At 41.8% G+C, this 15031-nt stretch overlaps 1 protein-coding gene across 1 annotated transcript in view; it reads left to right on the top strand.

Annotated features, from left to right (window-relative positions):
• ADGRF1 (adhesion G protein-coupled receptor F1) overlaps positions 1 to 15031 on the top strand; it is a 38128-nt gene that overhangs the window by 15865 nt on the left and 7232 nt on the right. The window contains exons 7-11 of the mRNA XM_004605841.2: positions 90 to 244; positions 2841 to 3004; positions 5270 to 5458; positions 11057 to 12427; positions 14264 to 14305. Of these exons, the coding sequence (XP_004605898.2) occupies positions 90 to 244; positions 2841 to 3004; positions 5270 to 5458; positions 11057 to 12427; positions 14264 to 14305 (1921 nt within the window). The remainder of the gene's footprint in view (positions 1 to 89; positions 245 to 2840; positions 3005 to 5269; positions 5459 to 11056; positions 12428 to 14263; positions 14306 to 15031) is intronic.

Raw genomic sequence — 15031 nt, 5'->3', positions numbered from 1 at the left:
TAGTGCAGTGTGTGAAGCAGTGGCGTGACCAGATTTCCTGAATGACTTGGTAAGCAAATTTCATGTCTCTTTTCACGTAATCATTATAGGGGTGACAGCAGCATTAGTGCCGGGTATGAAGTTGTGGGATCCACCAGCACCTCTGAGCTGCTGTCAGCCATTGAACAGGTGGCCGAAGAGGCAAAGGAAGCTCTCCACAAGCTGTTTCCACTAGAAGCTGACTCTTTCCAGGTGTTCAGGAAAGGTAACGCCATTCCCCAGACTATTAGTACAAGTCTTCATGTTTTTAGAATTGCAGAGTTTTCTGACAGAATTTTTATAAGACTGACTTTCTGTAGAAACTGGAAACTGATCCCTCACCATGAAGAAACTCAATTTCCGATGGCTCTTTCAGATCCAGGATAATCAGGGATCTGATCTCCACCTTTCAGTGTAAACATAATGGTAGACTGATTTTATTGCAGGCTCTGCTGGGAACAGTTCAGCGTGTTTATTGGCATACATAAGGTATCGTTAGGGCTGACATTACTGCTTCACCATAACCCAAGGAAAGAATGAATGTATACAGGTATTTGACACATGCATACACATGCACATACAGAATATACAGAATACATAGACACATGCACACACACGCACACATATATATATATATATACAAATATACAAATGCACAAGTACATAAAACACAGAAACACTACTTTTATTCAGATGTTTTAATTTTCCTTTTATTTCTTTGCATATAACTTTGACCTACTTACCAAATTCTGCAACAATTTCTTTTTTAAAGCACTTATTCATAAATATTTAGTATCCAAAGTACCTGAGAACTTGGGACAGAATAGTGGGGGAGAAGAAAGAAAAATAGCAGTGATCTGGGTCCCCTTACAAAGTTTCTACTCATGTTATCAGTTATCAAGTACTGTTGCAAAGGTAACTAGCCACAATGTGAGTAACATTTTATTTTTATTAAAAGGAGCTTTTTGGGGGGCAGCATTTTGATTTTCAATTCTGCTTTGATAGGGTTTCATGCATACACTATTTATTTTTTACTTAATCTATTTTTTAAAAGTTGTTCACAATAATTTATTACATTCAATATTCCAACACCAATCCCACACTATTACACCATCGCACCACCATTATTTTGAATTTTCCCACCACCACCCAAATCTGCCCCCAATGTACATACAAAATAAGTTATTTTACATTGCTCATTATGAATAATCTGCCAAAAATGATCCAAAAAGTTGCCTTATAGGAAAGTGTGTGAAGAGTGTTGTCTCTCACGCATACACAATTTCAGCGCCACATTCTCTACCAGAGTGTTTACTTTCCTCCACAATTGTCTCAGGCTCCCCTCCCAAGTACCTGCTCCTGCCTCCCGCTGCTCCCAGTAATCTCAGTTCTGTAAACCAGCATGACAAGCTTTTAAAAATGAATGCAAAGTCTTTTACCTCCAGGAATGGATTTAGACAATACCAGGCTAAGTGACATCAGTAGAAAGGAGAGGGATAGATACAGAATCTCTTTCAGCAAGATAGTGATAAAGGAGCAAAGGCAACAAAACTGAAGTACTGATCCACACAATTGAATTTGTGTGTGTTTGGGTGGGGAATTTTAAGGGTTGGGCATTGAAGGCCATGGGAGAGGGAGGTGGGTACACCTTTACATGGGAAACCATCATTAACAGTACTGTAAACACAGTACTACGATCCATAAAAGCTTTCTACAAAAATGTAAAAATTAAAGAAAAGGATGCGAAGTGGAACATGCAACTCCCAAGCGACAATTGCCTATCTGTGGTGTTAGGGACAAAATCCAGGACAGGAATGGGAGAGACAAGGATAAGCACTGTACCACGGAGTCACATCCCTAACACTTACTGTCCATCTCTCAACCATGTTATTGCTGCTTTTTGGAGCCACACCTGGCATGCTCAGGGCTTATTCCTGCTTCTATGCTCAGAAATCACTCCTGGCAGGGCTCAGAGGACCATATATGGTGCCAGGGATTAAACTCGGGTTGGCCATGTGCAAGGCAAATGCCCTACCCTCTGTCCTATTGCTCTGGCTTTTATAATGCTTTGTACCATAATGTCTTTCTCTTTTTGCTTTTTGAGTCACACCAGACGGTGCACAGGGGTTACTCTTGCCTCATCCATTCAGGAATTACTTCTGGCAGTGCTCAGGGAACTATATGGGATGCTGGGAATCGAACTTGGATGAGCTGCATGCAAGCCAAAAGCCCTACACACTGTGCTATCACTCCAGCACCTGTACCATAATGTCTTGAAGATTTTCCAACATGCTTTTAAGAGCTAAAGTATGCATGAAGTAAACATATTGCCTTATTTCCCCATGCTGATAGTTACTAGTTGGTAGTCAGTTAAAAGTGGGGGCTGGAAGGTTAGTACAACAGGTAGGGTGCATGCCTTGCACATGGATGACCGGGATTTTAATCCTTGGCACCCCATATGGTACCCCTAGTACCACCAGGAGTGATCCCTAAATCAGAGCCAGGAGTAATCTATGAGCACTGTTGGGTTTCCGCCCCAACAAAAATAAATTAAAGTGAAGTTATTGAACATATAATAGACACTCTAAGAGCAAGGGACTAACCCTGGGCAAGACTAGAGGAGCAGCAAGTATGAAAGAGATGCTGATAACTTTGGAGTTGAGCATCAAGGAAGAGTGTTTTATTCTGGTTTTGAAACTAAATCCCCCTAGATTTTGAAACTAAAAATATGACAACTAGAATCCCACTGTATGGTCTATAGAAAATTTATTATTACAGAATATTTCAGAGATATTTTCCTCTCGACTGTCATTCTTTTCCAGCCCAGTGTAACAGCATTGTCTTTGGATTCGGGTCTCAGAATGACGAGTACACTCTTCCCTGTAGCAGTGGCTATACAGGAATCATCACAGTCACATGCCAGCCCTCTGGGTGGCAGATCATCAAGGAGACCTGTGTGCTCTCTCAACTTGAAGAACTGAAGGAGGTATAGTATTTCCACTGGGCAGATTTCCCCTACATTTGAGGCTTAAAGAAGGCATTGTCCAGTGAGCATGACTGAGAAGAGGCTGAAATCCATCAGTTTGCCTCCTTGAGCAGTACATAGAAGAGGAAGGGTGGTCAGATCATGCTAAACCCATGAAGTGCAGGCACAAGTAGCCAAATCTTGGTGGCAATTAAGAATGCAATTGATTGCTTTTGTGGGGTGCTGCAGAGCAATGAATCTGCAATGAAGAGGTTGAAGAGAGTTGGTAGAACTGCAACTAACATCAAAAGTCAAGGTATAAATCTAATTTACCCAAATCCTTCTATAGATCAGGAAAGGAAAGACTAAGTGTTATTGAATAATCCTGAGATAGTTACAAAACTTTTCATTCATACAATGATCAAACACCCATCCCTTCACCAGTCTACATTCTCTACCACCAATGTCCCCAGTATACCCTCCCCTTTCTAATTCTCCCCCTGCCTCTATAGCAGACAATTTCCCCCATACTCTCTTTCTCTACTGCTGGGAATTATGGTTTGCAATATAGATACTGAGAGGCTATCACGTTTGGTCCTTTATCTACTCTCAGCACACATTTCCCATTCTGAACAATTCTTCCAACCATCATTGATTTAGTGATCTTCTCTCTATTTCAGCTGCTTTCTATCCCAGCTCATGAGATAGGCTTCAACTATGAGCAATATTCCTGGCATTTGTGTCTAGTGTCTTTGTGTGTCAGTCTCATATTATGTTATTTTATATTTCAAAAATGAGTACAGACATTATATGTCTGTCCCTCTCTTTCTGACTCATTTCCCTTAGCTTGATACTCTCCACAACCATCCACTAATAAACAAGTTTCATGACTTCATCTTTCCTAACAGCTGCATAGTATTCCATTGTGTATATGTACCAAAGTTTCTTTAGCCAGTCATCTGTTCTAGGGCACTTGGGTTTATTTCATATTCTAGCTATTGTGAACACTGCTGCAATGAACATATAGATGCAGATGTCATTTCTACTGTGGCTTTTTACACCCTCAGGATATATTCCCAGAAGTGGTATTGTGAGGTCATATAGAAGCTTAATTTCTAGTTTTTGAAGGACTGTCATTGTTTTCCAAAAAGGCTGGACCAGTCGGCATTCCCACCAACAGTGAAAGAGTCCCTTTCTCCCCACATCCACGGCAACACTGGTTGCTTTTGTTCTTTTGAATGTGTGCCAAGACTAAGGATCCTTTTGGTAGCAACAGTGCTGAACTACCAACTGGTCAGTTGATTTCTTCTAGTCCAATGCTATGACTTCTATATGATGTTCTCCTAGGAAGGTCCAATACTTAAAACAAGGAAGGTAAAAAGTTGGAACAAGTGAGAGGAATTAATTAAACCTCAAGTCACAATAAAAGTACACTCCACAGAAAGAAGCAAAAGATCTGTTTTTCTGCAAAAAGATTTCTGTGGGTAGAGCAGAATATCTGTCTTAGACACAGACTCTGCAATTACAATAGAAAGCCCCAGAATGGTATTTAATACAGGATCTGTAGAACTTTGCATCTCCCTTTAGGGTCTTTATTTCCTCATCTGTAAACTTGGGACCAGATTGTTTCCGGGGTCTGTCATATTCTTGCTTCTTTGAATATGGGGCAGAGTTGTTTAGTTTATCACATTTGGTGATGGCAAACACGTCTCATATGTCTTAACAGAATGACATTGTCCACCGAGCAGAGTGAAAGGTTTTGGTGTAGGTGCTGGGCTCTGGGACACTTATTTTGGCTGAAAGGAGATAACCCTTAAATGCCACTCTCTATGTTAGTTCAGCGCAGTGGAAACAAGTGCACAGTTGGGGAAAAAGTCAAACTCCAAATCTAGAGGTAAAATTCTGTCCGATCTCCTTTTGTCTTCCCACAGTACAAGAATTTATTAGCACAGGGTAGTGAATATGTATAGGATTTAATGCCAGTAGACCCTACATTACTATTTTCTAACAGGGTATAAATGGTTTCAAGTTCAAGTTTCTTTATTCATAAATGGAAGACAATCTTGGCACCTCCCTCAAAGTGTGATCATAATATTTCAGCAATGAATCTCTGGTAAGGCACTTTACATGCTACAGAAAGCAAAGAAACACAGCTCATGGCATTATCATTGTTATATTCAAATGATCTAGAGAAATGCTAGTTGCACATGGCCAAGAAATAGAACTTAAATTTTATGAGGTCCAGCATGTCATTGTTTTCTTTACATTAACCATTTATGTTTCTAGAATTTTAGTGTGATAGCAGGCACTGTCACTGAGGCAGCGATGTCATCTTTGGTGCGAAACCTCTCGGTGGTCATTCAGCAAAGCCCAGCAACCACAGCTGGGGACCTGGCTTCAGTGGTATCAATTCTGGGCAATGTTTCATCCCTGTCAATGGCGAGTCTTCTCAACGTGTCCAATACAACCATGGAGGTATGGCCTACCTATGTGCTAAGGGCTCACTATCCATGAGGGGCTGGGAATGTGGCTCAGAAGTAGAGTACTGGCCTTGCATGGGTGAGGCCTTGAGTTGAATTCCCTGCACTGTTCCCAAAAGGAAAAAAAAAGGATGATTTCCTTGGAAGAATGACAAAAACCTAAGTTAATAGACATGGTTGTAAAAGAGACCAGACAGGCTATTTAACAGTTTATGTGAATCTTACTCTCTTCAGTTTTCCAGGAACTCAGGGAATGAATGATTGTTCACAGTAATATGGAGTCAGGCAGCCATGTACTTAGGGGAAGCCTTACTTTTTTTATATCTTATGACACATGTTAATTTTTTTAAATCCTGGGGCTGGAGTGATAACACAGCGGGTAGAGCATTTACCTTGCACGCAGCTGATCTGGGTTGATTCCCAGCATCTCATATGGTCCTCTGAGCACTGCCAGGGGTAATTCCTGAGTGCAGAGTCAAGAATGACCCCTGTGCATCACCATGTGTGACCCAAAAAGCAAAAAATAAAATAAATAATTTTTAAAAATCTGTTTTCCATCTATAGCTGATACTTCCTGTAGCAATCATCTCTGACTTTAATGGCATACATTTTAAGAGCTCCCTAGAGAATTTATATTTTAGTTTGGATATTTAAAAATTGACTTTAAATTTTGTCAATAAGACTTGGATACTATAAGGTATAAAAATAATGAGACAAGGGGCTGGAGTGATAGCACAGCGGGTAGGGAATTTGCCTTGCACGCGGCTGACCCGGGTTCGATTCCCAGCACCCTATATGGTACTCCGAGCACCGCCAGGAGTGATTTCTGAGTGCATGAGCCAGGAGTGGCACTGTTGCATGAGCCAGGAGTAGCAGCACCATTGCATGAGCCAGGAGTGAGAAGCAGACTAATTCCTAATGTTCCATTTGCTCTCAATGGAACGAACATCTCTGAATGCAGCAGTTATATGTACCTAGGTTGAGAACTCAACACGACAAACAACCTGGCACCTGAGGAAAAGAGTGGCATGGAATGCTTTTAAAAGAGTTGAAGAAGTTGTTAAGAGGACGAAGACACATCTTTTGGACTCCACAGTTCTTCCTGCACTAACATACACCTCAGAAAACTTTACAAAGGGCCCTTTGTAAACAGGATGAGAATGCTATTTCAGTCTCCCAAAGAGGAATCAATAGAGCTTATAGTATCATGTTTCACTCAACTGAGAGAAGGAATCCTTCGAAGGAAAGCTCCATCGATGATTGAGGATCAGGGATGCTGCCTCGTTTGCCAAGGCGTCGAAAATCAGATGGGCCAAACACATAATGCGATTTGGAGACGACCGCTGGACTAGAGCTGTTACTGACTGGATTCTACGGGACGTCAAAAGAATTTGTGGCCGCCCACCTAAAACATGGTCAGACTTCTCCAAGACCCCGAACAGTTTGAGGCTCTTCATGTTCCTGGAGCAAGCAGATGCCATTGGGCTACACTAGCATACAACAGGGACAAATGGAGATGTTACTGGTGTCGCTTGAGCAAATTGATGAGCAAGGGTATGACAAGTGATACAAGTGATGAGCCAGGAATAAGCCCTGTGCAACACTGGGTGTCACCCAAAAAGCAAAAAGCAAAAAAAAAAGTCAAAAAGGTAAAACATCTTTAAGTTGGTCACCATAGAAGAGCCACTGGCTGCACTTTAGGAATCAATGTTTTTCCTAAAAGACTGTAGAGCTAAGGTACTCAATAGATACTTGTTAAACCATTATTCAAAATACTTTGATTTTTGTATTTTGTATCTCAAAGCACATGACATTTTATAAAATCAAATTATATAATTTTATATAGCTACACAGTTATCCCTTACTAGACAAGGAGAGCAGGATTCAGAGATGAGATTAAATATGAATAAGTAAACTCCTACATCAAAAATGCTTAGATTTCTCTCTCTCTTTTTTTTAAGTTTTGGGCCACACTGGCACACTGGTGATTCTCAGGACTTACCCCTGACTCTGTGCTCAGGGATGACTCTTGGAAGAACTTGGAGCCATAGGATACACAGGGATTAAACCTTGGTCATGTGCAAAGCAAGCACTCATTCACTGTACTATATCTCCAGTCCCTCAGATTTTTTTGTTTGTTTTATATTTTGGTTTGGGGTCCAAATCAAACAGTTCTCAGGGTCTACTCTTGCCTCTCTACTTAGAGAGCTCTTCTGATAGTACTTGGGGGACCATATGCAGTGCCAGGGATAAAATCCAGGTTGACCAAATGCAAGGCAAACATCTTAACTACTGTACTATCTCTCTGGCCCCCACTCAGTTTTATCTTTTTTGTTTTGCTTTGTTTTTTGGGTCAAACCCGGAGATGCACAGGGGTTACTCCTGACTCTGCACTCAGGAATAACTCCTGACGGTGCTCAGGGGACGATATAGGATGCTGGGAATCGAACCTGGGTCAGTCACATGTAAGGAAAACGCCCTACCCACTGTGGTATCTCTCCAGTCCCAGTTTTAACTTTCCTTTTCTTTTTGGGTCACACCTGGAAATGCACAGGGGTTAGTCCTGGCTCTGAACTCAGGAATCACCCCTGGCTGTGATGCTGGGATGCTGGGATGCTGGGAATCGAACCCGGATTGGCCGCGTGCAAGGCAAACGCCCTACCGGCTGTGCTATTGCTCCAGACCCCCAGTTTTAACCTTTAAAGAAAATATCATTCCATATTTACAAGAGTTCAGTCCAAAAAAATGACACAAAAGAATAAATAAAAATAAAAGAGGGCACCATCTTGCCATAACCAGCAGTGAAGAATTTAGGCTGCTCTGGTGGGTACCGCCGGCTGGAGATTGCTCTGGACCCCAGATTGGGTCAACAACATTGGGGGTGCAGATGGAGAAGGTACAGCTGGCGTGCCTTCTCCTGGTGGAGCCCCGGTGACACTGAGCAGCTACTAACACGGCTCCAGTGTGCGGGAATGGGACACCTCCAAACCTTTCCTGATATACAAAATACATGCTCAGGAATGGCTCCGCCACCATTATCCCAGAGGCACAGAAACCAATCTCAGAACGCAACAGCTGCTGGCGATTATAATCCTTTTTTTTTTTTTTTTTGCTTTTTGGGTCACACCCGGCGATGCACAGGCGTTACTCCTGGTTCTACACTCAGGAATTACTCCTGGCGGTGCTCAGGGGACCATATGGGATACTGGGATTTGAACCCGGGTCGGCTGCGTGCAAGGCAAATGCCCTACCCACTGTGCTATTGCTTCAGCCCCGCAATTATAATCTTTTTGGTACTGGCAGCTCCTTGCAGAATGTCTCCAGACTGAGAACTAAGCCTCGGCCCCATGCCTGCCCTGGAGGGGAAAGGTTTTTCTCTCTCGCCTTTTCCTTGCTAGGGGGGAAGGGCATGGCGACCGCCATATGAGGACCACTAATGAGAGATACAAGCTTGCAATGATCCAATTTCTGGAAGAAATTTCCCTGGACTTAGTTGCTAAAATACAGAAATACAAAACTGCGTGCCCGCAATCCTGGCCTCATATCTCTCCTCAGCAGATCTGTCTCTAGTGGGGAACTCCTAATAATAATAGTGAGGTTTTTTTTTTTTTTAAATATTGAATGTAACCAAAGTAAAGAGAAAGTAAAGTGAAATTTATCACACAGGTGGATTGGGGGAGGGATGGGAGGTATACTGGGGTTTTTTTGGTGGTGGAATATGTGTTTCAGCATTGTATAACTGAGACTTAAGCCTGAAAGCATTGTAATTTTCCACATGGTGATTCAATAATAAAAAATAAATAAAATAAATAAACAAACAAACAAATAAATAAAAGAGATAGTACAGTGGGCAGGGCACTTGCCTTACATGCAGCTAACAGGAGTTCGATCCTCGGAATCTCATATGGTCCCCCTGAGCACCAGCAGGGGTGATCCCTCAGTGCAGAGCCAGGAGTAACCCCTGAGCAGTATGGGTGTGGCACAAACAAAATAAATAAAAGAATGGGAAAAACAGCAAGGAAATACAAACCAACACCAATTAAGGTTCTTGGGGCCAGTGGAAGATGGACATTAAGGGATTCAAGCTAGGGAGCCCTGGAGGGTAAGATTTGTCTTTGGGGATGCCTTGGAACAAAAGGTCAAGTGGTAGTGGTGGTGGTGATATCTGCATCTGATGGTGTTCAGAGGTCACATATTGGGAATCAAGCTCAGGACCTTAAGCATGCAGGGCATGCGCTCACCATTTGAGCAATATCCCCAACTCTGAGTGGCTACTTTCAATGAGCTGTTTGGAAAAAAGGCTTTCTTCATGTTAAGACTGCTTTTTTTTTTTTTTGGCTTTTTGGGTCACACCGAGCAATGCACAGGGGTTATTCCTGGCTCTGCACTCAGAAATCACCCCTGGTGGTGCTCAGGGGACCATATGGGATGCTGGGAATCGAACCTGGATTGGCTGCGTGCAAGACAAATGCCTTACCCGCTGTGCTATTGCTCCAGTTCCAAGACTGACCTTTAATATATTAATATTGCTACAGTCCAGTTTTGGCTTTTCCTTTGTAGTCACTGTCACTGTCATCCTGTTGCTGATCGATTTGCTCGAGCGGGCTCCAGTAACGTCTCCATTGTGAGACTTGTTACTGTTTTTGGCATATCGAATACGCCACGAGGAGCTTGTCAGGCTCTGCTGTGCAGGAGGAATACTCTCGGTAGCTTGCTGGGTTCTTCGTAGTATCTCTTTTTGTAGTATCATCTCAAAAAATCCACATATACACATGAATTAAAACATGGACACCTGAATTTAGAACCTCTAAATTGAGGTTCTTTGGGGATGTCTTTGGGGATGAGTGAGATAAGAATCAGATGGAATAGTCTTTTTTTTCCTTTTTATTTGGTGTTTCAGCCACACCTGGTGGCAGGACTCAGGGCTTACTCCTGGATCTGTGCTCCAAGATTATTCTTGACAGTGCTGAGGAGGAGAGGTCAATCTGCCATGCGGGGATTGAATTCAGGTCGGCAGCATGCAAGGCCAGTGCTCTGCCCACTACACTATCTCTTGCACGTGCTTTCCTCCAAATTAATTATTTTTTATTTAAGGCAACATGATTGACAAAGTTGTTCATAATAGAGTTTCAGTAGGGAAGCAGTCGTATTTTGGGGGAAAGAACAAATTGCTGAGTTCTTTCTCATCCATGACGAAACCTTAATGGGCATGTAAGTGGTCACCAGGGAACTTATATAGTTCTCTTCATTTAAGTTTATTATTTTTCTTTTGGTTTTGGACAATACTTAGTGGTTCTTTGGGATTGTTGTGAGTTAGAAGCTGTGCTTGGGGGGATCATGAAGTGTTGGGATTAAACCTGCATGCAAATCATGTATTCCAGTCTTTTGAACCATCTACTTAGGCCTCCGATTCAAAATTCATTTTAGAGCATCTATTGCAAAGAGCCATTGTGCTGAATTTTATTATTTTATTTAATATCCATTGGAACTGATTCTCCCTTTGTCTGATATACAGTGCTAATAATTTTCTACTCTTAGTCTTCTTATGCATTTACTCAAAATAATGAAAACAACTTTCATTTTTATATTTCAGGACATCATTAATATAGCTGATCATATCCTTAATTCAACATCAGTAACAAATTGGACAGTATTACTGCAGGAAGAAAAGTATGCCAGCTCACAGTTACTCGAGACATTGGAAAACATCAGTATTCTGGTGCACCCAACGGCACTGCCTCTGAATTTTTCTCGGAAATTCATTAACTGGAAAGGGATTCCCGTGACTGAAAGCCAGTTTAGGGAAGGTTACAGCTATCAGACTGAAGTATACAAAAATACTTCTGCTCCCATCAGAGGACATGTGTTAATTGGGTCAGATCAATTCCAGAGATCCCGTCCAACAAGTATTATCAGCATGGCCTCATTGACCTTGGGTGACATTCTACCCATTACCCAAATCGGAAATGTTCAGGTCAACGGGCCTGTGATATCCACAATTATCCAGAACTTTTCCATAAATGAAGTTTTTCTGAGTTTTTCCAAGATCCAGTCAAATCTGAGCCAGCCTCACTGTGTGTTTTGGGATTTCAGTCACTTGAAGTGGAACAGTGCAGGATGCCACTTCGTGAATGAAACCCAAGACACAGTGCTGTGCCGATGTACACACCTGACCTCCTTCTCCATACTGATGTCACCCTTTGTCCCCCCTGCAATTATCCCTGCTGTGAAATGGATCACCTTTATAGGACTGGGTATCTCCATTGGAAGTCTCCTTCTATGCCTGATCCTTGAGGCTGTGTTTTGGAAACAGTTCAAGAAAAGCCAAACGTCGTACACGCGTCATATTTGCATGGTGAATATAGCCCTCTGCCTCCTGATCGCAGATCTCTGGTTTATTGTTGCTGTCACCGTGGATATCACAGCAACCCCCGCTGGAGTCTGCATCGCTGCTGTGTTCTTCACACATTTGTTCTACCTCTCCTCGTTCTTCTGGATGCTTATGCTGGGCATCCTGTTGGCATATCGGATTGTTCTGGTGTTCCATCACCTGGCCATGCCCTGGATGATGGCTGCTGGATTCTGCCTGGGCTATGCGTGCCCTCTCCTGATAGCAGTCATCACCATTGCAGTCACACAGCCTAGCAATGAGTACAGAAGCAAAGATGCATGCTGGCTCAACTGGTCGGAGGAGAGCAAACCTCTTCTGGCTTTCGCCGCTCCTGTGCTGACTATTGTGGCTGTGAATTTGGCAGTGGTGCTGCTGGTTCTCACAAAACTATGGAGACCTGCTGTGGGAGAGAAACTGAGTCAAGATGACAGGGCCACGGTTATCCGCATGGGCAAGAGCCTCCTCATTCTGACCCCTCTGTTGGGGCTCACTTGGGGCTTTGGCATTGGGACGATGGTGGACAGCCAGAATCTGGCCTGGCATGTTATTTTTGCATTACTCAATGCATTCCAGGTGAGAACTGTCAGGCTGAATTATTGTATTGTTCGGCACTTGGTACAGTTACAGACATCTGAGGGTAAGATCACTAACTCATGATGTTATCTCAGCTCACTGCTTCCTGCAGAACTATAACTTAAAACTGTGAAACCAAAGCATACATCCATTTTCTTCCAAGGACACTTTCGTATAGAAACAGAATAGTAGACTTTTTCTAGTAATCAACTCCAGAGTTTTAATTCTGTAAGAGTTCATGCAGATACCATCAATCCCCTTTGTGCTGACTCTTGAGCTCCAAAAAAACAAAAAGGGAAAAGAAATAATAAAGAATACCTATTGATGGGGCTGGAGCTGGAGCTATAGCACAGTGGGTAGGGCGTTTGCCTTGCATGTGGCCAGACCGAGTTCGATTCCCAGCATCCCATATGGTCCCCTGAGCACCACCAGGAGTAATTCCTGAGGACAGAGCAAGGAGTAACCCTTGAGCATCGCTGGGTGTGACCTTCCTCCCCAAAAAAAGAATATCTGTTGACTCTCAATGGTGCAAAGGAAATTATTGGAGTGAGATAGAGCAGAGGCTGGTAAAGTAAGGTCAACCAACACTGTCCTTGTAAATAAAGTTTTATTGAAACACATCTATCACCATTCACTTATACTCATTCATACATGGCCCATGGTTGCCCTTACTCCAGTGGTAGACCTGAGTAATTGCGACAGAGTCAGTATGGCCTCAAATAGTTTTCTGACTTCTGCTATAAAGGATAGCATTTACGTACCAGAGAGGTCCTTCAAAGAACAGAGTGACAAACTAATCCTGAGGTATTGACAAATCTGGAAAAGAGCATTCAATCTTGGTTATTTGCAGGTTTTAACTGCCTCCTCTGCACAATGACCCAGGGAAGTAGTACTTACATTTGAGCACTGAAATTAGATAGGTCTAGATTCAGATATCACTTTATCAAATTTGTAACTTCTGACAAACTGCTTATTATGTTAAAGAGCAAATGTGAGGATTAAAGGAGATAATTTAGCACTCAAGCCTAATGCCTTGTATCACTTGTTTTAGTTGTCATCCCGTTGATCTTCGATTTGCTCGAGCGGGCACCAGTAACGTCTCCATTTGTCCCTCTCGAGTGCTAGTATAGCCCAATGGAAGCCTGTTCCTGGAGTGAGGAAGCCTAATGCCTTGCACAAAGTAAATTATTCAGAGGCATCCTCAAACAAGGAGCTAGTTTCTATCTTCATCACATAGCAGTGAACATCTAGTTGTACGATGGAGGACAATCATGGCAAGCACAAACATAATGGGTTGTGGAATGTTGAAGAATGGAAGTCTTTGGGCTATCTAATGTGCCAAGTGAGGGTGCTCCGATGACAAAGAGGATTCTCCTAGGACCAAATTAGATGGAAAGGGTGATGGAAAGGTTGACTGCCTTCACTTCATGTTAGGGTTGGACCTCACTGTCTGGCACTTAGTAATTACTAGCAAATGTTTATTAAATTTGGTAATATTAAATTTATTATTTAAATTGATTCCTGGTCTAAAAGAAAACCAAAGATCTAAAGGTACAGAATCAAGTGGGAGTTATTTTTTGAAGCTTAGGACAACACAAAGGGGAAAATGAAGCTCTGCATGCACTTAAAAACTTGATTTATTAAATACTCTATTTAGTTACACATTGAGTGAATGTATTTTGAGTTCCTGGTGTTAATTGAGGGACTGAGGAGGTTGCCTTTAAGGAAATTATGATCTAGTAGGAAGAGAAAAAACAACTTCAGTGCTGTATAGAAATACTTGAATTCCAGAAAAAGGAAAATGATAATGCTTGTGATTTGTTTTATTTTTTAAAGGGTTTTTTCATCTTATGTTTTGGAATGCTCTTGGACAATAAGGTTGGTGTATTTTTTTATCTTTCCATTCTCCAACTGAGGCATCTAATCTCTTCCTTTCCTTTTAACTCTGGCTCCTTCATTCATATAGTGACATGTTGGACTATAAGCACTTTTACAATAAGAATTTAATATTTTCGGGGCCGGAGCGATAGCACAACGGGTAGGGCGTTTGCCTTGCACGTGGCCGACCCGGGTTCGATCCCCGGCATCCCATATGGTCCCCCAAGCACCGCCAGGAGTAATTCCTGAGTGCAAAGTAATTCCTGAGTGCAAAGCCAGGAGTAACTCCTGAGCATCGCTGGGTGTGACCCAAAAAGCAAAAAATAAAAAATAAATAAAAATAAATAAAGAAATAAAGAAAAAAAAAGAATTTAATATTTTCAATGGCAGACTCAGAAGACAAGAGAACTAAATGTTCACTGTTGATAATAAAGCTATATAGGAAAAATTACAGCACAAAGAGTGAACATGATAGAAAAAAAGTGTGATTGATTTTTACTTTTAATTTTTTCTACCTTATATTATGAGTTGATAATAATTCAAAAGCAAGAATACCTTTCTTACAGATAAATGTCCTTATTTTTCTTTTTTAAATTAATGTATCTATGTACTTAAATATGCTTAAGCTTGCATTTACTTCTATATTTCTAGAGTTTTGTAAAACCCAATGTTTTCTTTGTTTTGGAGCCACAGCTGACTCTGTTCAGAATTAACTCCTTGCTCTGT

This window comes from Sorex araneus, chromosome 4 (genome assembly GCF_027595985.1).
Source record: "Sorex araneus isolate mSorAra2 chromosome 4, mSorAra2.pri, whole genome shotgun sequence".
Taxonomy (NCBI): Eukaryota; Metazoa; Chordata; class Mammalia; order Eulipotyphla; family Soricidae; genus Sorex; species Sorex araneus.
Note: the sequence above shows the minus strand (reverse complement) of the source record. Positions and strands in the feature narration are given on the sequence as shown.